We start from the raw sequence: 25,811 nt of genomic DNA, 5'->3' as shown, positions 1-25,811 counted from the left end.
CTTGTCAATATTTCTCCTACAATTCTTCTCGATCCTTTCACACAATGAACTGGAAAATGTGGACTTTATCCTATCCACAAAAAATTCCATAGGATTAGAATACTGGCCAATATTCAATGGAATGGTTTTGCTACTTATGGGAGATAGCATCATATACAAAGAAAACTTGTTGTCTTTTATTTAATTTTTACTGTATAACAACTGTGCAAGAATTCAAGAATATGCTATACTCAATCTTAACTTTAACTTTTATATAGGAACCCATGTCCTGCCTATCCCTATTTTAATTTTCCCTCTGGTCTTGATTTTTTCCTTCATCTCTACTTTTCTTGTTCCAGATTATGGACCAGAACGTAAGCACTAATTCAAACAAGCACTTGCTGAGAAGAGAAAAAGATGTAAGTCAAATCAACAAGCCATAAAAAACCATAATTAATTTTTCCTTGGCCTAGTTCTAAAGTCAATATTCTACTATAATTCTTTATAATGTAAAAGGAATAAGAACATTAGAGTAGAGGGTCTGGTTAAATATCACAATAATATAATAATAACCAGCGTATAGCAAGCCATCTGAGATGCTTGGTGAAAGTGTGGATTCATGGACCTTCCACCAAATATTCTGATTTACCAGGTCTGGGGTGATCTCCCAGGAATCTGGATTTCAACAGGAAGTCCATGCAGTACCTTGAGAAACTTGCAAGGCTTTACCATGCAGACTTTGTGGGTGTAACTTGAATTTTATTCTCAGTTCTAATGTTGACCATAGCACTGCAGAAGTTACTGAACTTAGCTAAGCTTTATTTTGCCATCTATAAAGTAGAAGTAATAGTATTTATCTTTTGAACATAGTCTCTTTTTTGTTTTGCTTTTTTTTAGTATTTTTTAATTTATTTACTTTTAGAGGGAGGGGATGGGGATAAGAAAGAGAGGGAGAAAAACAGCAATATGTGAGAGATACACTATCAGTTGCCTCTCGCACACCCCCAACTGGGGACCCGGCCTGCAATCCAGGCATGTGCCCTGACCTGGAGTCAAACTGAGGACCCTTCAGCTCTCAGGCCGGCATCCAATCCACTGAGCCACATCCGTCAGGGTTTTAATTTATTCTTAATATTAAAATGCGCATTTAAAAGACCTGACACATAATTAGTACATAATAAATGGTTTAACATGACTGGTAGTATCAGTTATCATCAACATTATTATCCTCACCATTCCGTCCCCATTAATTCCCGTATATTCATTTTAGGGAAGCATAGCAGGGCTAGAGGAAATAATAAGAAACCTTTAGGTGTATTTTTTTTTTTACTTTAGAAAACCTAATTAAAATCAAATGTACTGCAGTACTAAGTCACCATTAAGTTTGTTTGCTTTTGGCAAAAATCCTCCAGCTCCATGTGGCAACTCTCATGCTTCTCAGAGGCAGTACTTGGCTCTTTCACACGTCCTTTTTGAGGACAAACTGATTAATTTTATTTAATAAATGTAATTTGATTAATTAATGATATCACAAAATATGGAAACAGTGCACATGTTGCTTGTTGATTTCCTTGTTGAATAATTTACATAGTTAAATGCTGACATGTTTTTGAAAGGATTGGGTGCCTTATAAATAAATACCCAGGCAGTGCGATGTAATATGTAGAACAAATTGGGGTACAATAAATAGGACCATTTAAAAACACGTATTATCTAAATTCAGAAGCCTTTCAACATGAAGGAAACCAGAGTTTTGCTTAGATATTTGGCATTAAAGACTTCCTCTCCCTTTCTCACTAAATAATAGGAATAATGACTAAATCATCATGTATCCATAATTTTATGTTGTACTATGAGCAGTATCAAGTGTGATACCCCAGACTCAGAAAAACACAATGCATAATAATACTTAATTTTACACAGCAAAAACCCCTTGATTACTGGGATATATGTACACTTTGGCACACTGGCACTAAAGGCCAATTTAATTTGCACACAGGTAGAGGGCTCCCCCAATTAATAAAAGCACTGATTTCCCCAACTAGCACCAAGTGTAAACACTACATTTACTGCAAATAGAAAGATGCACATAATGGAATCTTACAAATACTAATTGACTTATATTATCTGGACCAGGAATGATAATGTTCTTAATAAACCGATATTAGAACAACTCCCAAGCACACCAATAAACCTGCTGCTGGAGTTATTTAATGCGCTTTTAAGCAAGGAGCATGTGGTTCTAATTTAGATTCTGTTGACACAGCAGATTGTTATAACTCTAATAGTCGTACACGATGCTACCCCCAATAGCTGATAATTGGGGAGGTCAGTTCGCCAAGCTTTATCTCCAATTAGCATTAAAAAGGCACATTTCAAACTATAGGGGAGAAAGGCACAAACTTGCTATATTAGAAGTGTTGACAAGAGGCCAAATGAAGCTCTGTTTTCAGAGGGAGAATGCCAATTATGCAGTAATCCAAAAATACCCACTCTGGGGAGCTACATCCCCCAGTGAAACGTAATGAAACAAGTCAGCCCACAATGCTAGATATCTTCCTAGAGCAGCAATTTTCAACCATTTTCATCTCATGGCACACAGAAGCTAATTGCTAAAATTCTGTGGCATGCCAAAATCTATTTCTTGATGTGACCCCCCCCCCCCAAAAAAGGGTACAATTTAGATTCACTCACATCAGAGGGCTCTTGTTGTGTTGGCACTTGTCATTTTTTTTAAACTTGACAATCTAAAGGAAAAGAGGGCAGTGCCCCTGACTAAATAGTCAGGTATTAGGCATGTTTTAAAAATTGCTGCGGCCCACCATTGGAAGTCTCTGTCCTAAAGAAGGAGCTTTGGTTCTCTCTGAAACTCTTTCTCCCCATCCCCACCCCCTCAAAAGGGCTAAGGTTACCTTTCTCGCAGTGGCTTCCTGTGAATCCCGAAGGACAGACACATTTGTTAGGCGCCACGCACGTTCCACCGTATCTGCAGCCCTCTTCACAGAACGCTGTTGCAAGAGAAGGAGAGACTGCTATTAGACAACATGGGAATAAGAAACTCACATTCAACAGCACTTGCATTGTGACAATTCTTTCTTTGTTGCACAGGGAATACCTAGCTGTGTTGACATATTTAAAAGTTTGGTACACAAAAAGAGATAAGTAATACTTCACATGAGATCAGTTGAAATAGTGGAGGTAATTAGCCCCGAGCTGAAATGTGCTGAACGGTAACTACTATGAACAACTATTACTGTTACTATTGTTATTTTTATTGACATATTTGAAATCAAATAGGATAAACTGAGTAACCACAAAGGATAGGATTGGGACAAGGCAAAGGCATTTTAAATGCTATTTTGTAACCACTTTTTTCTGTAAACATCTGTATTACAATAAAAACATTTTTACATTATTTTTTAAAGATTTGAGCGGATACAATGTTTGATAACAACACATTTAACTAACCACTAATTTTTGAATATTTAAGATGTTTCCAATATTTCTGTAATAAAATCAATGCCTTGTCAGTATAGCTACAATGTTTACACCCCAAATTATTCTTTTACGGAGAATGCTTCAGTGTGAAAATAGAGTTTTAGAGAGTGTGGAGCATGTTAAGTCTTTTTTTTTTAAGATTGTTTTGTTTATTTATTTATTTTTTTAGAGAGGGAAGGGAGGGAGAAAGAGAGAGAGAGAAACATCAATGTGCGGTTGCTGGGGATCATGGCCTGCAACCCAGGCATGTACCCTGACTGGGAATCGAACCTGTGACACTTTGGTTCACAGCCCACACTCAATCCACTGAGCTACGCCAGCCAGGGCTATGTTAAGTCTTTTGATAAGCATTGCAAAATTATCCCAACCCCACCCCAGTGCAGCCCTGCTAGCAGCCTTCCCAGATTGGGTTTGTTCCCCTCGTTACACTCCCATATAAGCTCTGCGCACCTCTTTTTTACAGTATTAAGTATAATTGTTTACGTATTTATAATTGCTTGTCATTTCCTGTCTCACCTGTTGGAATTACAAGGCTCGTAAAGACAAGTACCCTGTTTCTTTGAGCTCTGCATTGTACCACAGCCTTAATATCTGAGTGCAGAGTAGATGCTCAAAAAATATTCGCCGAATTATCTTACATTCTGCAGGTTGTTCTGACAGAAGAACTCTTCCTCTAACAATGCTGCCACACTTTCATTCAGAATGATTTACTACGCAACCTTGTTGGATAACCAATAATTCCGTGTACTAATGCTGCAACATTTCTCACTAATGAAGATGATTGCAATTTGTTAATCCAGAGTTCCTTTTATTCACAAGAGAGCTAAGTGAGAAAATTATTTTATTTGTAATTGCAGTTAGAAAATGTCAACCTGGAAAAATGGTATGATTGTATTTTGCCATTATCACATAAATAATATGGGTCTAACTTCAACAAGTCACCAAACATCTTTAGGTAGTTGAATGCTAGTTCAAGTGCACAGAAATTCTCACAATATTATCATTTTCCACATCACTGAATATCCACTGTATGATTTAACATCTTGCAGCTTAGCAATTAATTGTGAGTTCCTTTTGCTCCTGCCAGTGGTATTTGAATACCATTTTCTCTTTCCAACATTTAACTACCTTGAACATATATATATATACATATATACATATGTGTATATATATATGTTCAATACACACAGATATGCACATATATAAACACACACACGTGGTCAAGGTATGTTTAACATAAAAACCTAAATATATATATGAAATCTCTTATCCCCAAAATCACACCTTGTTGGCTCTGGTGATTGACATTTCAAAGTTAACAAGAAAACAGAAAACAGTAAAGTGTTTCTGCACATGAAAAATGACAGATGGAAAGCTTTAAGGAAAGTTTCAAGTGGCAACTGAAGAAGACAGGGTCTGGGAGCAGGAAGTCCAGCTTGGGCGTTTTAGTAGTCTAGTCAAAACACACTTGATCCAGACCTCTGTGTGCGCACACATGCACAACACACACAGCGGTCTGTAGACCTGGGAGGAGACTCAGACCTGTTTCCTAACACACATGTGCTCTCGAAGTACTCAGCCCTGGAACACAAATGATAGTACCAGGTTTCTGAAGAGAGCATGAGATGCTTGTGATATCCTAAGAAAAGAACGATGCCCATGATGTTTGTGATGCTCTAAGAATGTACCTACTAAATGGGGTGCTATAAAGATAAAAGGAGTTTGCAATTGTCAGGGACTTAAATAGTGTGGTGCAGTGTTATAGACGTATTATGTTCAATAAAACTGATTATAATGATAGCAATACCATTATGACTGTGCATCATGGACCAGAAACAAACTGTCAACCTGATACCCAGACAAAACCCATCCCATACGATGTCCAGTTTCACCAAGATGGGTTTGCTATGACCTTGTGATCGATTTATGCTGACTTAGTTTCCAGTAAGAGTAGTAATAGCCCTTGTCATGGAACTACCACACAGGTGCTATTGTTTCCATTACAAAAATGCTGAAACTGGGATTCAGAAATCGAGTGGCCAATTTAAGGTTACATGGGTAGTAAGTTACAGAGTCCAGATTCAAAGCCTTACTTAGTCTTTATACATTACCGTGCAGTTTTATCTGCAATGTGACATTCCCAGAGGCAGGTTTCTCCCATTTTTGAATAGTTCCTTAGGGCTATGGGAGCTGACTAGAAGTTTAAAGAAAAAAATGTCCAAATTGTGCAAATAGCATTAAAGAAGGCAGGTAGGGACCTATTCAAGCTCATGCACTTAAAATCTAATCTCCACAATTGTCTGAGTCTAGTCACATTTTACCCGATCTAAGCATATATTATTTCAAATGGAACTGATCTAGTATAAAGCAGAAATTCATTTCCTACATGAACCTTACATAAAATGACACAGTAACTTCAAAAAAAACACAAAAACAAAGAAGCAGTGTGTCATTCAAAACTTAAGCTACTATGGAGAAATCAAGTTGCCTTTAAATACCTCATGAAACATCAAAGTATATTGTTGTATCCTAGCCTAAAGATTGTAGATAGATTATGTATATCTGGATAGGCTCTTCTTGATCAACTATGAACCCAGCACTTCAAAAGAGGACTCTGGTACTCTGAGGACCTGTAATTTGCACAGCATTACTTGGCTGATGGCATAACCACACCAAGGCACCAAGTCTCTACTACATTTCTCTCTAGCTTATGAGAAGATGGGTGGTAGAAGCCACATGGTCCAAATCCTGTCTCTATATTTATTAGCTGTGTGACCTGCAGCAAATTATGTCACCCCTCCAGATCTAAGTTTTTTCAAGACCAAAACAGTAATGATAATAATTAAAACACTCAGGCTGGGCAGGTTAAATTCAATGACCAACATACCAGCACCGGGCACTGCCAGTGGAATGTGCCGCAAGACTACCCGTGATTGTCATTATTTATCACCAGGACTCTGCTTTTCAGAATAACAAAACTGCCGTGCACCGGTTTCTGTTTCTAGAGTCTGGAGGTGCAGCGGTGAATTCCACAGCCAAGAGCCCTGCGCTATGGAGTGCATTCTATAGTGGGGGCTCATTCTCACTCCTTCCTGGACTTGATGATCTCGGTAGTATCGATGAGGTTTGCAATGAAACTTGGCATCACAACACCTTTTCAGACTCAGAACAACTCAGGCGTCACCAGTATGTTGCTCCTTTGTCCACCACTTTGCTTTCCAGATTACAAAGAATGGCCTGAACAGATTACAGATATAAAATGACATCACCAGCCTGAATCTGTCTCTAGAGTGCCATATGGGTTGGGTCAACTCAAAATGGTACAATTTCTATTTTCGAAAGGGCTCTTTCCATTGTGTAAGAAAATAAAACTACAAAGCCCAAAATTTAGGGAGGGTTAATTCACAGAAATAATACTTTTTTTGAGTCAAAATGTCTCAGCATGTGAAACGAGGCTTGGAAGTGAAGGGGAACTAAATGAGAAGGTGGGTTGGCACATGCCCGGTGTGTGGATGCCCAGTATCACCATCATCTGTCCAACCTGACAAAAAGTACTTTTACACTAAAAAGAAGTAATAGCCCTTCAAGTTCTAAACACTTTGCAAGACCCTCTCGAAGTTTCACTGGCGTGCTTTCAGTTCCAAGAGACACCCTGTATCCCGATAAAATAAGGAAACACAAGTTTCAGCACGATGTGTTAGAAGGAAATCCTTTTCTTCCATACTATTTTCCTTGAGGACACATTTTCCTTAAGATCATTTCTGATCTTTCTTCCCTAGCTTTGTTCACTTTGCCCCTGGGGAGGTAGAAGAAATTTTTCTATTGATAACTTGGGAAAAATAGGCATCAGTTTGATGTGTCTTGGGGCAGTGTGGGGGAAGCAGGAGAATAGGCAGGAAAGAGCCATCTAATTAGAAATAGGTAATGGTAACATTTCCTGTTTGGATGCTGAGCTATCAGGCATAAACTACATTGTCAAAATAACTATGAAGGTATCTAAATAAATAAAAGCTCATCGTTGTGGATGGTTACAGGGTGTCACGAACCAAAAGTTATAATTCATTTAACTATGTGCACCGAAAATTCGAAAGGGGGAGAGAAAATTTAAAATTTGGTCATGGTTAGCGAAACGCCATGCTTACCTCATTTCTTTCTTGTGAGTGAGCTGCCTTCGGATGTATCCATTTTCCCTGTCTCCCTGGTGACACGTTCCTTCCTGGACCTGGTGCTTATTCTGTGTTCATTCTTAGCAGACTCCCTTGGCTTACAGATGTCAACTTACATTTTCCAACCCAGCTCTGTTGATAATAACAGTGACATCATCGCCTCCATGTTTGCTTTTTGTTTTATCCCTCACCTTGTTCAGAACATATTTACTGAAGGCTGTCTCAAATATCTCAGTTGTTACAAGAAGGCGTGTGGGGTCAGGGTGTTACTGGCATTTGGTGGCCAGAGCACAGGCACGTTGCTGGACATCCTACAATGCAGGGATGGCCCTGAATAACAAAGAATTATCTGGCTCAAATGTCAACAATGTCAAGGTTGAGACTTACACAATGAAGTCTACTGGATACATCCAGGAACAGAACAATGTTATTTTAATCCCTTTTTTCCATACCTACCTCTCTCAAGCTTTCCCCTCAAAAACGAGTTTAAAATATAGAGAAACAGGGGGAGAGTGAAAAGCATCCAGATGGTTAGTCTGGTATAGAAAACCTAACATCCAGATGTCTGCAACTGTCACTTTTCACGTCATTATTCTGGTCTTAAACTCCGAGTATACTACATAGTTTAATATTTAATCATTGGCCTCCAAATCACCTTCGACCCCTATCACTTACTATAACTGGAGGTATCCATGGCTCTGATAGCCACTTCTGCTCTCCTTTTAACAACAGCAATGATAACAAATAACAGTACAATGGTAATTCCGCTTATCAAAGACAATATTCCATCTCATCTTTACAGTAACTGGGCATTCATCATGTTGTCCCCATTGGCAGAAGAGAAAGCTGGCTTAGAGGAATTAAATAAGATATCTAAGGTCACTCCACTAAGTGGCATCCTGGGTTGCAAACTCAGAGCCTCGACCACATCACTAAGTCATCCCCATTTAGGGCTTGGCCACCTACTATGTGTAGATAACATGCTAGTTGCTCAGAAGTCTACAACTAGGCAAAAAATGGGCCCCATCCCTAAGAAGCTCACAGCTGAGTAGCAGAGGGTGGCATGTACAAAACCAAGCATAATAAAATGTGATCACTACTATTGTAGCAGTACGAACGAAGTGCCAAGAATACATGGAGGACATGATTAACTGTGTCTGGTGGGCAGAGGCAAAGCATTGCACCAATGCTGGCATTTGAGTTAGGCCTGGAAGAACAGATAGGATTTCAGAGAAGCACAGGAGAAGGGAGAGTTCAGGTCAAGGTTTTGTCCTGTGGAATGGCACTGGATACAGGAAGAAAATGACAGGTATTTAAAACTCACATCAAGGCTACGGACTGACTGTTTAGAAGAGAGTGCAGTGAACCTGAAGCAGGGAAGCAGAAGTCCAGAATCTGTCAACCACCATCTCTATCTTCCCATCTCCATCCACTTCCCGGACTTGTTTTTTACCTTAAGACACAATAGCGCAATGCCTAGATATCAGTGTATAGACTCTTCTTTTGTCCTGTCCATTATTCTAGTTAGTTGAAGACAGTGCTTTGCTGATCCTTTTTACTGCACTGAATAATAAGAAATAAGTTTTAAATCAGAAAACCCTCACACACACACATAGACATCCAGAAATATAATATTTACTCTCAGTATGTGTGATGCATTCCGATATTTTCCATTGTATTGACTTCTATTGTGTTGTACTGCATTCTACTGAATATCATTTGTAGAATGAAACTGTGATCCAATGACTTGCTTTCCCAGCCCACTAAATCTGCAGTTTAAACTGTGACCTTGTTTCACACATTCTTGGTAATTGCCATGTTCTTCTAGTCCATACCATTCCGTGATAGGATGGGGTCAGAGTCACTGCGAATGAGTCTTGACATTTTCAAACTGAAATGTTGTTATTAGCTCAAAAAGGCTGACAAGAAAAGCTCTGAAAGGGCCATTTTCTATGGGTGTAGTTGCAACAGAAATCATGCAGCTTGAATAGTTGGAATACTGACAATCTACATAGGCCTGTAGAGACAGTCTCCATTATGGAGAATGAACTCGATGGGAGTGGCACGGGCATTTTTGGCCTGGACATGGGCCAATCTCTGTGAGATTTTCAAGGACCAGGGTTAAGGTTTTTTTGCAAACTCTCCATTGCTCTACATCATCTTATATGGTGGTGGTATTAAACTCATATTTGTTGACAAAGTAAATTAATCATATGGAGAAAACAAAAAGCTTGATAAGACAGCCCTGTCTATAAAACTACATCACTAAATCTGAGAAAATATCTGACATGAAGTTATCAAGTTAGATCAATCAGCTTAAAAAATTTATTAAGCATCTACTATGTACTAGACATTACATACTCTAATAAGATACAATCCCTGCTCTCCTTGATCTGAGAGACTAAAAGTGTGGTTCTCCTTAAAGATGATTCTTCCTCAGGGAACACTGGGCAATGCCTGGGTCATTTGTAGTTGTCATGGCCATGAGAGTGCTGCTGCTGGTGGCTCTCCTGGTGAGTGGAGACCAAGGGCACTAATAAACATTCCACATGCATGGGACAGCCCCACAGCAGAGAACCGTCCAGACTGAAACTCCAACAATGCCAAAGCTGAGAAGACAGTCCTTCATGCAGTCATTCAGCAAACAGCTACTGAGCAGCCTCTGTAACCAGGATTACTGTGAGAGCCAGCACTCACGTAGAACAGCTAAAAATATTCTATGGGGAAGATATGAAATAACAAAATCGAGCTTTGTGATAAAGAATAGAGCAGAGCAGGATGACAGGGCCCGTGCCAGGGGGAAAGGTGGTAGTTAGACAGGGTGATCACGAACGGCCTCACAGGGAAGGTGGCATCTGAGTAAAGAGTGAATGAGAAGAATGAGCAAGTCACTCAGGCATCACAGCAAAGCCTGTTCCAGGCAGAGGTTACAGCGAGTGCCAACCCAGGCCCAGAGAAGTGGCATGTGCAGATCACTTACTACCTTTCAGATCCTAGCAATACTGCTGGTGCAAGGTCAAGAGAAGGTAGCGAGAAGGAAAGGACTGTTGCTGCCTGGAAGGTCAAGAACAGCTCCCCAGAAAGACCAAGACCTGAGCTGAATCAAAACATAATAACCAGGCAGGTTGGGGCCAAGGATGTTGGAGCCATGGGGCAGGAACCGCGTGTGTGACATGCAGAGGCATGGGGCACTCCCGGGTGGAGGGGAGGTGGCCTCGGCTCTCCGGAAGACAAGCTGGGAGGAGGGGGCTGCAGTCACGGTCACTGGTGCTTCATAAACCCAGGCCTTGGGCCATTTCACAGAAGAGCCATTCCACTCTGCCTTTCTCACCGCGCACCCGCTGGCCTTACGAAGGACTTAGGACTCCCAGTACTGTCTTATTTTTCCACGATTTCAGTATCATCCAGAATAGGAGTGGGGGCTTTTTCCGAGAAAGTCAGAGTTGAAATCTTCCCCATAGAATATTTTTAGCTGTTCTACATGAGTGCTGGCTCTCAGGGTAATCCTGGTTACAGAGGCTGCTCAATGTTTAACCTCAAATGTTTATGAGGTTAAAAGCTCTGTAGTTTATAAATGGAAGAATCATATAAAAGAAAGAGCAATTCAATAGGAAATTGCTAGCAGCTTGGAAGTGAGGAATATCCAGCCTTGACATTGTGTACCTAGGGGGTGATAAATCACCGATACATTATCCAAATAAACTAGCACCTAGATCATTCTTCTCCACAGCACTATGGGAAGCAGTTAAGAGCATGATTCTGATCATGGAGACCTAGGTTCCAGCCATGGTTTTAGCCCTTAGTAGCTGGATGATTTTTCCCAGCTTTATTCAGATAGAATTGACACATAATATTGTGTAAGCTTAAGGTGTACAGCATGTTGACTTACTACATTTATATATTGCCAAATGACTACCACAATGAGTAAACTTGGAAATTGGCTTCATCTCCTTGAGTACTAAATTCCCTGTCTGTGTAATCAGGTCAACAGGAGAATCTTTGCCATACAGGTATTAGCAAGATTAAATAGGATAGTACATGCAAAGTACTAGGCCTGATGCTCAGCCTAGTGTATTCCCAGTAAGGTTAGTTCTTCTTGAATCTGTCAGCCTCTTTCTCTCTAGCTTAATTCACAGAGTGCAGCATTTTCTTCTCAAATATCAAACTTCTTCGCAGTCTGCCTTCCCTAACTGGTGCACCAATCAATGGCAGAGTTTGAGAGCTTGTTGAGCACTGGGATCGATTGCAAAGAAAATGACGAGGGATTAAGACAAAAACCAAAGAAGAAGAACAGGCAGAGAGATGGTGCTCCAACTTCAAAAAGCAAAACTCAGGAATTCAGGTCAGGAGTCCCTATGACGTAGATGCTAAGGCAACGGTCAAATGATATCCTTGCCACAGAATCTCTGAAAGCAACTCAAACTGGTGTTCAGCAATTACAGGAGCATTAGGGAGGGAAGCCTGGAAGTGCTGTCTGTGCAGAGCAGTTGAGGAGAGAGCCCGGGGGCAGCCGGTCAGAGGTTCCCTGCTGCACTGCCACATTGGAACCGACATATACATTACCCGTGAAAGTCACAGTCTAGAGACTTTTAAGAAATAAATTTCAGCAAATCCCCCCAGGGAAAAGCATTCCACCATTTTATATAACCACATGGAATTAGATGCTAAATCTTGAGTGAGTTATGCCTGCAAGCCTCAGGGATGGTAGCTGGGTAACACTGAGTGGACCAGAGCTCTGGGGAGGGCTTCTCCGTGTCCCACCTCCGTCTTGAAATGTGAGCAATTTTTCAGACTGTAATGCATGTTGTGCTTTTGTTTAAAAAATGCTTCCCAAGAATATTTAAAGGTCATCTGTAATATACCTTCATTTTTTAATGAATAAGGGCACCGCAGGAGGGATGTTAGGTGACGTGCCCAAGAGAAAAGAAGTACATACAGAACAGAGACTGAAAATTCCAGGCTCTGAGATTCTGACATAGCATCAGGCACCCGATAAACAAGGTCAACTTTACCCAAGGGGAGAAAACTGGGAATTTTTAAAAAGTGAGAAAGAGAGGAGAGCAGGTAGAAATAAGGGGTGAGCAAGAGACGAAAGGAGAAAGAGAATAGAGGGAGAAAAGAATGACCTTACCAGCCAACACTGCCCCCCCCACCCCATTTCAATACCTGAAGCAGACCGACACCAGACTGCCAGATGACAGACCCTGGCACATGGGCAACCTGGGCGCAAACCTCAGACTTGCCTTTTTCTAACTGTGTAACCTGGAGCTGATCTGGAAACATCTGGAAACCTTACTTTTCCCATGACAGAATAGGAAGTAAAAACACCACCTTCTTTATATGGTTTTAATGAGAAATTCAGGTTACTGTAGGCTGAGCACCAGATCCAGGTGCGCTCAAAAGATATTAAGTATTATTGACACTATTTATTATTATTATTATTATTATTATTATTATTATTATTATTTGTTATATACTTACATTATCCACATGGTGGGGGAACCCATTTGGGGAAAAATACACTGATGTGCAGAACTAAAGGTAAAAAAACCCTCACTTATGGGATTATCAGGCTGTCATTTGTATTTTTGTGAAGATGTATTATTTTTTAATGCCATGCTTGAAGGTGTGAGCCAAGGAATTCAGAATTAGAATCATTAATTTTCATGTTGTAGAATACAAAGAATTCCAAAGAGCCCTGCTTGCTAGAGGAGTCAAAAACATATATTTGACCTTTCTTTGGCTGCCTTCAAAGTCAGAACTCAGGGTCCTCGTAAGCAAGCATGTCTGATTAAGGGCTGCTCTCACGCTGCCTATACCCACTGGGCCTTGATCCTTCACCACGGCCCAGTTACCCGTCCTTCCGAATATTTAGCTCTATCTCATCTATCACATGAGCTGCCCTCATTCTTGAGCTAATGTTATTTTTGAAATATCTAGGCTCGAGTCCCTCAAAACGTACTTCTAATGTACAGGCAGCATGGTAGAGGTAAAAGAGCACAGCCCCTGGCATCAGAGAAACCTGGATTAAATCACTGGCTGTGTGATGTTCAGAAGTTACTCACCTTTTCTGAGCCTCAGTTTGCCCACTGGTAAAGTAAAGACCTGAAGAGTTCTTCTTCAAGTTGCAATGGAGGTTAAATAATAGGACAAATATGAAAGCAAAAAGCACAGAGCCTGATATATTGCCTCCCTCCCCAGAACTATCCCTTGCCACTTTTCACCAGCAGCCTTATCCCATCAGGCACAGTTCTCCAAACATCTATTGGTTGCTCTTCTATCCATCCTTTTAGCCCACATGAAACTGGCCATGATGGGATTAAGCAAGATGGCCTGGCTGGCCACTTCCTGAGGGTGCTATTAAGGAGACTTCCTGATGTCCACCTTTCCTCCCAGCTGGGGAACTGTTCCCAACTCAGACTCTCGGCTGGCAGGGAATCTTCTCATGGAGAGAACTTTAAAATATGTTCCCCATATATACAGTATGCAGAGAATGCTGGATCTCATCAGAGGAGTATGGTTCAAACAAGAAAATAAAGCTTAAGAGTATCCAGGATAAAGGGACAGAAAGACATGGCATTTCACAGTCCCAGCCAGGGTTTTCAGAGTACATATGAGAGGAGCAAAGCCACCCATAGAGCCCTGTCTGGTGTGGCTCAGTGGATTGAGTGCCAGCCTGCGAACCAAAGGGTCGCTGGTTCGATTCCCAGTCAGGGCACATGCCTGGGTTATAGGCCAGGTCCCCAGTAGGGGGCACGTGAGAGGCAACCACACATTGATGTTTCTCTCCCTCTCTTTCTCCCTCCCTTCCCCTCTCTCTAAAAATAAGTAAAATCTTTTTTTAAAAAGCCTCCTGTAGAAATCATTTAATAACATTTGGCCTTAAGGACTCTATTCTTTCCTTGTATAAGAGTAAGAAGAAGAAAACTCAAGTAAAAAAAAAATACTTTGCAATAAAAACTATACTATGAGGAAGTAGAACATCACTGAACAGAATCCAAAATGGATCAAATCTACTATTAAAGACACATTGATTAAGGGCCATCTTCAATTTTTTGTTTGCTCATTTGTTTATTATTTTAGTGAGAAGCACTGTGGGGTTAATATCAAATCCACTACAAGCCTTAGAAGTCTAGGTTCTAAAATACTACACTGAAAATTTATTTAGTATTATAATAAAGCATGGGTGCAGCAATCCTCATCAAATGTTTTCATTTCTTTTATAAAGTTCTCAGTTAATAAAAATCTAAGAATTGCTCATCCATTGAACTATCAACTGAAATTCTAGTGTGTACCAAGTACTCTCCTAGGCAGTTAACATATCAAAAACTATCAAATGAAATTCTGCAATGCATCGTGTACTCTGCTAGGCAGTTAACATAGAACAATTATCAGAACATATCATGTCCTTGATCTTATGAAGCTTATCTTTTAGTGGATGGAAAACAAACAAAAAAGTACAGAAAATTCAGATAACAGTAAGTGCTGTGGGGAAAACTAAAGCAGGGTAAGGAGATAAGAAGGGTTTGAAGAGCAGTTACTACTTCCTTAGGGTAGTCCTTGGAAGGACTAAAAAACTGACATTTGAACAGAAACAAAAATCATGACAGACAGCAGACCAGACAGACAGTGGGGTGATGAGTGAGTGCTCTGGGCAAAGAGAACAGGGGACCATTCCTGGTGTATCCAGGAACTGCAAGGAGGTCAGGTGAGAAGCTGAGACATGGCCAATGGCAACAGAAAGCTTGTGGAGGCTCAGTTCTCCCAGCGTCTTGAGGACCTTTTGTTTCTTTCTCTGAAAGAAATTAAGAACCACTGGAATCTTTTGTGCCAAAGAGTGATATAAAATCCCTTAGCTTTTAACCAGACCTTTCTGGCTGCCAAGGGTAGCAGAAAATACAGCATGAGATGGGACAGGCAGTCATAAAAGCAGACCAGTTAGAAAGCTATTACAAGAATTCTTTTTTTTTTAAAGATTCTATTTTATTTATTTTTTTAGAGAGGGAAGGGGGGGAGAGAGAGAGAGAGAGAGAGAGAGAGAGAAAGGGAGAGGGAGAGAGAGAGAGACATCAATGTGTGGTTGCTGGGGGTTATGGCCTGCAACCCAGGAATGTACTGTGGCTGGTAATCGAACCTGGGACACTTTGGTTCCCAGTCTGCGCTCAATCCACTGAGCTACGCCAGCCAGGGCTGACAAGAATTCTAATGAGAACGACCCCTCAGCCAATGCTCTAGAAGTGGAGAGGGGACGCATGTCAAAGGCTCTATGGACCAGAAACACTGCAGGGCAGAGGTGAGATCTTTGGCAGGAGGAAACGTACTGGGTAAGCAGCATGTCACTTGCCTTCTGCAGAATTAGGAACTAAGGAGGCTTTTAAACTTCTGCTGGCAATAAGATGGGCTACATCTACAAGTGTGTTCTCCGCCTGTCATTCTTTTCCCCGTTGGTAAATTGGGTAACTTCTCCTAGGCCCCCAGACCTCAGCTGAAATGTCTCCTGAACTGGGAAGCCTTTTATGATGCATGACCCTGTCCCACCCCAGGCCTCAGGTCTACATTAAAGGCCTGTCTTGATTTCCGATGGCTGCCACAGCAAATTACCACAGATTTGGTGACTTAAAACAGACAAAACTATTCTCTCATGGTCTGAAATTGAGTTGTTGGCAGGGCTGGCTCCTCCCAGAGGCTCTGAGGGAGAAGCATTCCATGCCCCCCAGCCCCGCCCTGGGCTTCAGGTGGCCGCCCACAACACTTGTGCTTCTGAGGCCGGCAGCTCCCTAAATCCAGTCTCTGCTGTCACCCTTCTAATCACTTTCCCTGTGTGCCTCTGGGTCAAATCTCCCTGTCATTTCTTTCTTAATGACACCATTGGATTTAGGTCCCTTGGTAAATCCAGGTTGATATCACTGCAATATCCTTGACTAGGCCCTCTAAGACCCTACTCCAAATAAGGTCACATTCACAGGTACTGGGCATTAGGACTTGGATATATCTTGTAGGGGACCACTACAGTTCCTGTATTTTATTCCTCCTGTGGGTGCAAAAGGGGTAGCGTAAAAAATCATAAATTTCTAACTTGGAAGGTCCTAGTGGGGAATCACACCCCAGGCCTATAACTTTTTTAATGAAACATTTTAAAGCAAGCTTTGTCCATTGTTCTTGTGCTGTAGGTTAATACATGTTTGAATCCAGAAATAATGCATTTCGACGGCATAACTTCCCTCGAGAGCACCAAATCTTAATCATCCTGTAATCCAATCCCTGCCTTCATTTCTCTCGCCATCATTCCAAATGCATAAAAGAAACTGCAAAACTGTTATTCTTGAAAACATTTGAGATCTCAATTCCCAGCAACTGTCATCAGTTTTGGCTCAAAGAAATTGATAAAAATCCTCTGTGGGTGTTGACGTCTCTTGGGTCTACACTCCTTTGGCACATTTCAACCTAGTGCTTACGCCGCACTGTCCTCTAACTGCCTTCTTGCTGATCTGTTTGACCTAATGGATTCGAGCTTCTCAAGCACACAGGCCGCATCTTTCTGCAGTCTGCTCTCAGTTCCATACACAGCCCCCGGCACCTAGTTCACAATCAATAACTCCCTATTGAATAAATTAATTATAGACCATAAAGTACACTTGTTAAACCAGCAAAAGATTTAACTAACTCTCACCAGGTAGTTTAAGATTTCTTTTATCATGAGAAAAGACACTCAGGTGTTTGCATCAAACATTGGCCTTTTACAGATGCTTTAGTTTCTGTTTTGTTCTCCAACACAACAGAAAATAGAGTATAAGTGAAATTATATATGCATTGGGCAATGGGAAGAAGAATTCTTAACCATAACAACAGAGGCTTTTGTTCAACATTAGTGGTTTTAAGCTTTTACATAAAGTCTATTTCAATAGTCACATTATTTCCTTCTTTTTTCATTAGCTATTCATGGAGCTACCATTTCCTATTTGCGGTTTTCAAGAGTGGAATCAGGAACCTCTAACATCCAGAATGGTGCCGGCCCCAGTGATACCACAGCCAAGAACTCGCTGGTGCACAGGATCAGTGTCCAAGCCGTGAGCGCAGGAGGAAACACCTTGGTTGCCAGAATAAGGCAATGGAATTATTATCCAAAATGTGCTTTGACTGTGTTAGGAAATTAGGAATAAAGGGATTTGATGACCACTTGATACAAAAGCTGAGAACTCGAGAAGAGTAGACAGGAAAGAAGGGAAGTAAGAGGCAGAGGTCAACCTACAGCAGCAGAAGCCTGGGCAAAGGTCAGAAGCAGGGAGATGAGGATGAATGATAGTTCTTAGCATGAAGATGAGGAGAGCGCATGACGAGAGGGGAGAATGTAGGGTATGATCTCTCAGACTAGAGGACACCTGAGCTCAGAGTAGTGACCTCCTGGGCATGACTGCAGAACTGGACCCCCATCTACCAGATTCATAAAACCTGCTGGCTGTGACATGACAGCTGGGGAAAGGACTAAGTCTTTACTTATTTCCAGAGCTGCATAGTGAATGGTAATGATTATAACCCAGCAGAATGTGAAATATATAGTGAGAGGCTAAATCAATCCATGTTCATTTTCTTCATGTCACTGGGATTACTAATGGTCAGAACCATCCTGACAATACATTGACCAACTTAGGATCTCAAACTGATGTTCATTACAATAGAACATCATGTTAAACTAATGTAATAATACACTGAAACCTACACTGTTTCATTACACAAGTAGCAACCACAAAAAGGTACCTCTATCACCAAAGACAATCCTACATATACATTTTGAAACTTAAATGGTCAAAATCAATATGTACGTTTGGTTCACTGCTAAATAAAAAGAGTAACGTTTTACTAAGCAAATGCAATAGACTGAGTTCTGTGGGGGTCCCCCACCCCCAAGAAAGGTATTTCAGAGTAAGACAAGGCATTGAAGACATAAAAACAACCACAATGAAAAAATAAACAGAACACTCTGAAACTCTAAAACCACTTGCTGGGGTTTTAGTAAAATCTTTTCTTAATGCAGTGCATTTCCTAAACAGCTTTTCATGCTGATAAAACTAAGGTAGATGCTTCCTGCACTTGCCAAATAGACTCAGGCAGGTGCTGGTGAATTACATTTCCCAACAACTATACCTGCCATGAACAGGTTGACTATTCTCAGGCATGTTAATGCTGCCAGCTCCTATGAAATAGCATCACTGACGAGGGGTAAATTTCATCTCATAGAGTCATCTAAACCACCACATGTACACCTCCTGCTTTCAGAGCAAAAATAATTCATTGTGTTCTCTCAATATTCACCTAAGAGTTGTGCGTTTAATACAGAATCCTCCTCCATAATTCCACACTCACACACAATCACCAAAAGTCATTTTGTCCTCTCTTCTCCAACTCATTGCTACTTGTACAGGCACTTATCATTTCCAGACACCTTACTCCTTTGCCTGAAGTCCTGCAAAGGTGCTTCATTCCCATCTACAGAAGTCTTCCTTGGTATGCCACAAAAAGTCACAAAGACTTTCTATAAATTTCTCTCAATGTTTCTCAACATGGTTTACCTAATTCGACCATAAATATCTCCCCTAGAACACTTCATAGTATTTCACAAAATTCTCCACCCTGTAATGCTCTTCTTTACTTATCAATTTATCCTTCAAGACCTAGTTCAAATGCCATCCTTTCTATAGGGATTTTCCCAGGCCCAGGGAAAATAAGATATTTCTTCCTTATTACCACAAACCTTTGCTGTAATCACAGGCTTTAGAAAAATCACTGTATATTTACTATGTCCAGATAGTGCAGCAAGCAATGAACACCATTACTTTCTTTTAATCCTACCCCAAAATAGATTGATTCCATTATTCCATTGTAAGATAGGTTCCATTATTATTTCAACTTTATAAATAAGGATGCAGAGGCTTCAAGAGGACAAATACCTTCTTAAATTTACATAGCTCTCAAATGGTGGAGTGCCTGGTCACATGTTGTTGAAATTACTAGGTTACATATAATTTACTGCTAATCAAGCCTACAAATGAGCAAGAGCCCTGCAATCCTCATCTCCGTATTTCTCCCAGTACCCGGAACAGGGCCTGGTCCACGTTAGGCAAATGGATGGCATGTGTTTAATGACTGTATAGAAGGGATGCAAATAACAAAGAACATTTGTCGCTCCAACATGTTCTGTCCTATTTTGTAATTCACCTCATGTTCAACGTTTCATCGTAATGAAGAAATAGAGACAAGCTTTGGGAAATAGTTTGATCACGTTCCCCCGCCCCCCAATGTTGTCTAAATGATCCCATCTAAGAAAAAAGACCTAATTCTACACAGGAAAAAATACACATTCCAGAAGACGTCTCAACCCATGTCGCATAGCAATACTTTGCCCGCTTCTGCATTCCCAGTCCTACGGGGTCACTCTGACACTCCTTGCTCAGCCACATCGCTGTTGGCTCCACCTGGCTGGGCTAAAGACCTTTTCCTCCACTCTCAAGTTCTTAAGAGACAGTTATCTCAAGTCAAACAAGGGCACTCCTTCCAGACACGTCTTGTCCTAGACGTTCCTTGTGCCATGGTCAGGGTGAGCACCCAGTAAGTACTCTGGCTCCCAGAGCTCTGCCAGGAAAATCTGGGCTTGGCTCAGCTATAAACATTTGAGAAGGGAAATGAAGTGAATAGAATTTCTTGCTCATGACAATGACTCAGTGCTTAATGTTATGCGTGTCTATAATTCTGCTAAATGTTAAAATTGAGTATCTTCAGCAGAATGGCATCTGTGATTCACATCTTCTTATGACGCAATTTCTTAAACACACCAATTCTCTCCCACTTTAGGACTTTTCCATTTGTTGTTCCCTTTGCCTAGAATGTTCTTCTTCAAGTTGTTCATGTGGCTCACAGCATGCCATGGCTCACAGCATCCCTTCCTTTTGACCCCCACTCAGAAATCTCTTCCGCACCCGATGACTTCCCAAATGGCACTAGGGCTGCTCTCCACTCTCCGGGCCTCTGTCCTGCTTGGTGGTCCTTCACAGCACTTGTCTCTCCCAGATACTGTAGTGTCAGCAGCAGCAGCAGCAGCATGGGTGACATTCATGGAGCAATTCATTCTCTCCAAAGGCTGTGCTGAGCACTTGGCACAAATCGGGCGGATAACCTCCACAACTAGCTTAACGTTTGATCATTGCTATTCCATCCCATGCTGCTGAGAAGGAAAGGGACATACAGAGGTTAAGTTACTCCCAAATCATCCACATAAATGGCTGGTGAGTAGGGTTTCAGAGTATAAACAGGAGTTTTTCAAGTGAATAAAATGAAGCAAGGCATTTTGGAAGAGTAAATGTGGAAATAGGCATTTTAGTGTGTGTAGTGAATATTTCTGTTTTTGCCTGCTCCACATCCATTCCCCATTAACAGTTACACTAGTTAGTTTAGTTTAGTTAGTTAGTTAGTTAGTTAGTTAAAGGAATCCCTCTTGTTCCTGTCACTTCCTGTGGCTTGGGTTGAGTTCATTGTACATCCCAATTCTCTGAATGGACATATGCAACTAACAAAGGGAATGCTTTCTTGACACTATTGTGGGATTGGGGTGGTAGTAAGTCCTCTCGTTCCAATGGCATTTTTTGGCTAATCTAAGTCCAGCACTGCCAATTGTCATCTGCCTGAGAAAGAAATCTAACACAGAACATTCAGACTGAAGGAATGGGAAGACAGAGATGTTTTCCTCATAGTCATTAGGAAACCTTGAATATAGCAACAGGGTCTGTCCTCTATTGTTAGTTTCAGGAGCTGATAACTTCCCTCAAACTGCTTATACTGGTTTAAGTTGGATTAACAGAACTTCCAACTGAAATATTTTCTACTAATAGAGTAAAACACAGATTTCCGTGTATTAGGAGCCTCAACTAATTCAGCATCTACAGAGCCTGAAATGACAGAAGATGAGGCTGGAGGCAGAAGCCGACTGAGTACAAGAGGGTAAAACAGACATGCTTTGAAGGTGCCTGTGTTGCTGCTGCTAGGGCTACAGGCTTCAGAGAGAAGGGGTTAGGTGCTGCGGACAATTCTGAGTGTACCAGCAGCCACACTGACGAAAGGGCCCTGGAACATGAAGAACTCATTGGGAAAAGACATCTTTTGTAGGAAGATAATTAGAGCACTCAGCAAAGGCACACTGCCCCCAACGTCATGCAGCAGCGGTATTGGGTCTGTGGTGGGCAAGGCACAGTTTAGACATGAAACATGATGGTGTGGAATGGAACTGGGACCTGTGAGCAGAACATGTGTGTCCATGTCCCAGCCATCTCTCTACCACCTCTTCCCAACCATGCACCAACTGGGTGACCTTAGAAAAGTCACAACACTTTTGAAACAGAGGGACTGGCTCCCACACCCTATCAATGTCACAGGGTTTCAGAGACGTTCAAATAAGATAGACAAACAAAGGGTTTGGAAACTGTAAAACTCTATGCAAGTGTCCATCATTGCTAATGCCATCAGCAGATCAAGGGTTGCGTGTAAGCTTTGGCACTCATTTTTTGTGTAGTCATGAGCAAATCATTACACGTTTGGGCTCTTGTTTCCTTTTATTCAAAGAGATTGAACTCGATGGTGTTGAATGTTCCTTCCAACTATAACATTATTTCAGTAATTCTCCAAGTCTGCACTTTGCCTTGGTGGGAGAGAGGCCTAAGTTAAAGTTGCCAATTGGAATTCTCCAGAAAGCAAAAGCCAAGCTACTTAGGAAGCCAGAGCCCAATTACAGGTAAGTTCCGCAGCCAACAGCACCGACAACTACAATGCCGATAACTGACATGATTCCCATGTTAACTGAGCAACACATGGCTTAAATTTGCATCAGCCATTTGCTTAATAAAGCCGTTAGTTCACTGTGTGATCTTTGAGAAATGCTTTCTAAAAAATATTAAAATTAAACTTCTAGCACTTAACAAATTAAATTACAAGGGAAATTCACTTAGGGTTGACACATTATTCCCTGGAGAAGCAGAATAATTGAGGCATTCCAAATACAACAACTATTGTCACATGGCATTTACACAGCCAAAATGTTGCTTGAAATTCACTGAAAGCCCGCGATGAGGCGGTCAGGCACAATCCTCATTGTAAAGATAGAAAAGCTCATGGTCTCGGTGCAACCTCACTCACATCCCAAACACGGTAGGTGGAACAGGTGACATTTGAATTTTGGATCTTTTGACTTCCAAGTCTCCTTTAGGCTATCTTCTCTCCTGGAATCAACTGTCCCAGGATTACTAAGAACAGACTGTTACTGTTAAGATTTTGAATGGGGGAAAACAGAACACTGTTACGAGAGACCTAGAGCAGCTGTCACTCAGCAGATCTGAGGTGAGTTTGCCATCCGAGTTTACACAAGCAAATATACATCATGCAATAGTATTGCTTCTATGACAAATTTCAGGCCCAGTGCCCATGTGTGTGATTGATGGAACTCAATTAATACTTCTCTCTGCTGCGTGATTTGTTAGTGACACCCAGTTATCTCAGCAGGGTACCGCTGCCCTGGAATCTCTTCACTGGCTCCTGCTACAATTGGGTATTGATTGAAAAATTCTATTACTGTACTTAGTTACACAGCTTTCAATAAACAGGTCACAGACAGCGCCATGGCTGGTTTCAAGGAGAACGAAAAGACCTGAGGGCAATGGGATTCCTGGGAAAATTAGCAAGAAGCCTTAAAAGCTCAGGCAGAATGCATGGATCTCCTCATTAGAGTGTGACCTGACAAATTAGTAAGTACTGACTCACTTCTGGTTCTCAAATGAGGCACGCCTGCTGGATACAAAACTGAAAATGTTTAACAGCCACCTGATTGTACTTCGAATACAAATAAGAATCAGCACTTGCCATGTGCCTTTTTGGAAAGGCTAACATACTCCCAGTTCAATTAACATTTACTGAGCAACCCCTTTCTGTCCCAGGCCCCAAGCTAGGTGCTGGAGATACTAAGAAACATAAGACAGGGTTTTCATTATCAAGAGTTGACAAATTATAACCCACAGGCCAAGTCTGGCCAGGTGCCTATCTTTGAAAATGAAGTTTTATTGGAACATAGTCAAGTCCATTAATGTATGTGTTGTCTCTGGCTGCTTTTGTGCTCGGCAGGGTTGAATAAGTGACAGAGGCTATGTGACCCCTATTTACCACTTGGCTCTCCATAGAAAAAGTTTATTGACCTGCGGGCGAGACTACTGTACGGGGAGAGAGCAACATGTTCTAATGGATGGTTTAAATATGATATCCTAAATTCCTGATGATCAGTACACAGAGTGGTAAGGAACCACTAAGAAAAAGTATCTATGCTTTCCCTAGGCTGCCAGAAGGAAGTGAAGCATGAACTTTTTATGAAAGAATGAACAGAGTTGGCTAGATGAAGACAGATAAGGAAAAGAGAGAAGGTATAAAACAGAAGGACCCGCACAAGCAAAAGTACAGTCATAGAACCACAAGGTCATGACCACGCCCCTGTGTGGACATTTGACCTCCACAGCAGGAGCTGAACTTTACTGCTCTCAAGAGGAAGGTAGGGGTCTGGTCATGAGGAGTCTCGTATGTCATGCTGGGGTTCAAGGCTTTAGCTGTAGGAAATCCCAGGTGATTAAAGGGATTAAACAAGAGAATATATAGCCCAATTTGTATTTTAGAGAGATCTCTCTTGAAGAATAGAGGAGTATGAATTGCAAGAGACAAACTTAAAAGCTGTTAGACCTGGGAGGAAAAGTCTATAGTCCCAATGACAGGCATTAGGGCTCTCGGCTGTGGTGGTGAAATCTCCATTCCACAATGTTCAAAGGAGGAGACTGATGAAGAGGAAGATGGACCTCACTGAAGAACTGCCTTAAAAATAATGCTGACCAAAAACATAGCCAACATTTCTGGCAAGTGTTTATGCACCCAATCTAAATAGGGACAGAAAATCACAGCATGGCATTTCTGGTGGGTTATAAATATAATAGAAAGGTAAAATAGCTAGATAGAAGAAGAGAAAGATAACTAAAAAAGTCCTCTGCACCAGACAGTGCCAACTTCTTCATATACATACTATTATTTGATACTTTCTACTGCCTAAAATGAATGAACAAATGCTAGAATACCCATGTAAAAGTCCACAGTAAAGAGTCTGAGGCATGACAGGTGCTCAACAAAGTTTTGATGCCTTTCCTTATGAGATTGTCCTGAGAAATTATCCTTACTGAATCTTACCAGGAGTGAGGGTTTTCTCATTCAAGTGATTTTATATACCTCTTCTCACCCTAGCTTTCTGCAGGTACTCAGGATCCAATGAGACAGGTCAGACTTGGCCTTGGCATCAAAGAAGTTCTAGTCCACGGTATGTCTGTACACATCTCCCTTAAGGCAATGAAAAGTATAGTTTGGAAGCAGATATCAGAGAGTTGAGTCAATTCCACATTTTGATCATTTATATGCATAAACAAGCTCACATGGTCCCCTAACTAGGGAGCTATTTGGAAAATCTAAACAAGGAAAATGAGATTTCATCTCAAAAAAAGTTGTTATTAAATATGCAAGTTTCTTTATTTGAAGCTCTTAAGTCCATGTGAAGTTTGCTAGCTCTTTCCTCCACACCTGCACAGACTACACACGTCAGGTGTTACACTAAGTAAACAAGGAAGCCATCAGACCGAGGTGATTCTCATGCATCAGCAGCCTGCAGAAGCAAACAAAAACCTAAGACAGAGTCAATTCCTGTAAATGCCTCAAGGTCAAGAAATTGAAACTTAAGAACAAACACAAACAATCAACCAACTAGGCTTCCCCGAGTAAAGCAAGCGCCTGCGTTGTAGCCAATCAAATAACTTCCTTGCTTTGCTTCCAAGACTGCTCTGAAAACGCCTTTCCCCCAGCTCCTACTGTTAGAGTGGGACTGGACTCCAAGAGATGTTTGCCCAGGTAAATTCTTGTAAATTTTAATGTGCCTCAGTTTATCTTTTAACACGAGACGGCGGGTTCTAGGAGCTGGTTGGCTCTGCATTTAGCAGAATGTGATATGTGAATAAGCATTTCATAAATTACTATCTTTGAGGCTAATGGCTTGGTCTGGGGAATAGTTCCAGCTACTGGCCATGTGTACTTAGCTGGAGAAATTATCTTTCCTTA

At 41.2% G+C, this 25,811-nt stretch overlaps 1 protein-coding gene across 2 annotated transcripts in view; it reads right to left on the bottom strand.

Moving 5' to 3' along the window:
* The window catches only part of NELL1 (neural EGFL like 1), a 729,686-nt gene that overhangs the window by 177,782 nt on the left and 526,093 nt on the right, over positions 1-25,811 (bottom strand). For both annotated transcript variants that reach the window (XM_028515811.2, XM_028515812.2), the window contains exon 15: positions 2,892-2,987. In XM_028515811.2, coding sequence (XP_028371612.1) covers positions 2,892-2,987 — 96 coding nt within the window. The remainder of the gene's footprint in view (positions 1-2,891; positions 2,988-25,811) is intronic.

This window comes from Phyllostomus discolor, chromosome 6 (assembly GCF_004126475.2).
Source record: "Phyllostomus discolor isolate MPI-MPIP mPhyDis1 chromosome 6, mPhyDis1.pri.v3, whole genome shotgun sequence".
Taxonomy (NCBI): Eukaryota; Metazoa; Chordata; class Mammalia; order Chiroptera; family Phyllostomidae; genus Phyllostomus; species Phyllostomus discolor.
The sequence above is the reverse complement of the archived record's forward strand: the minus strand, read 5'-3'. Positions and strand labels throughout refer to the sequence as shown.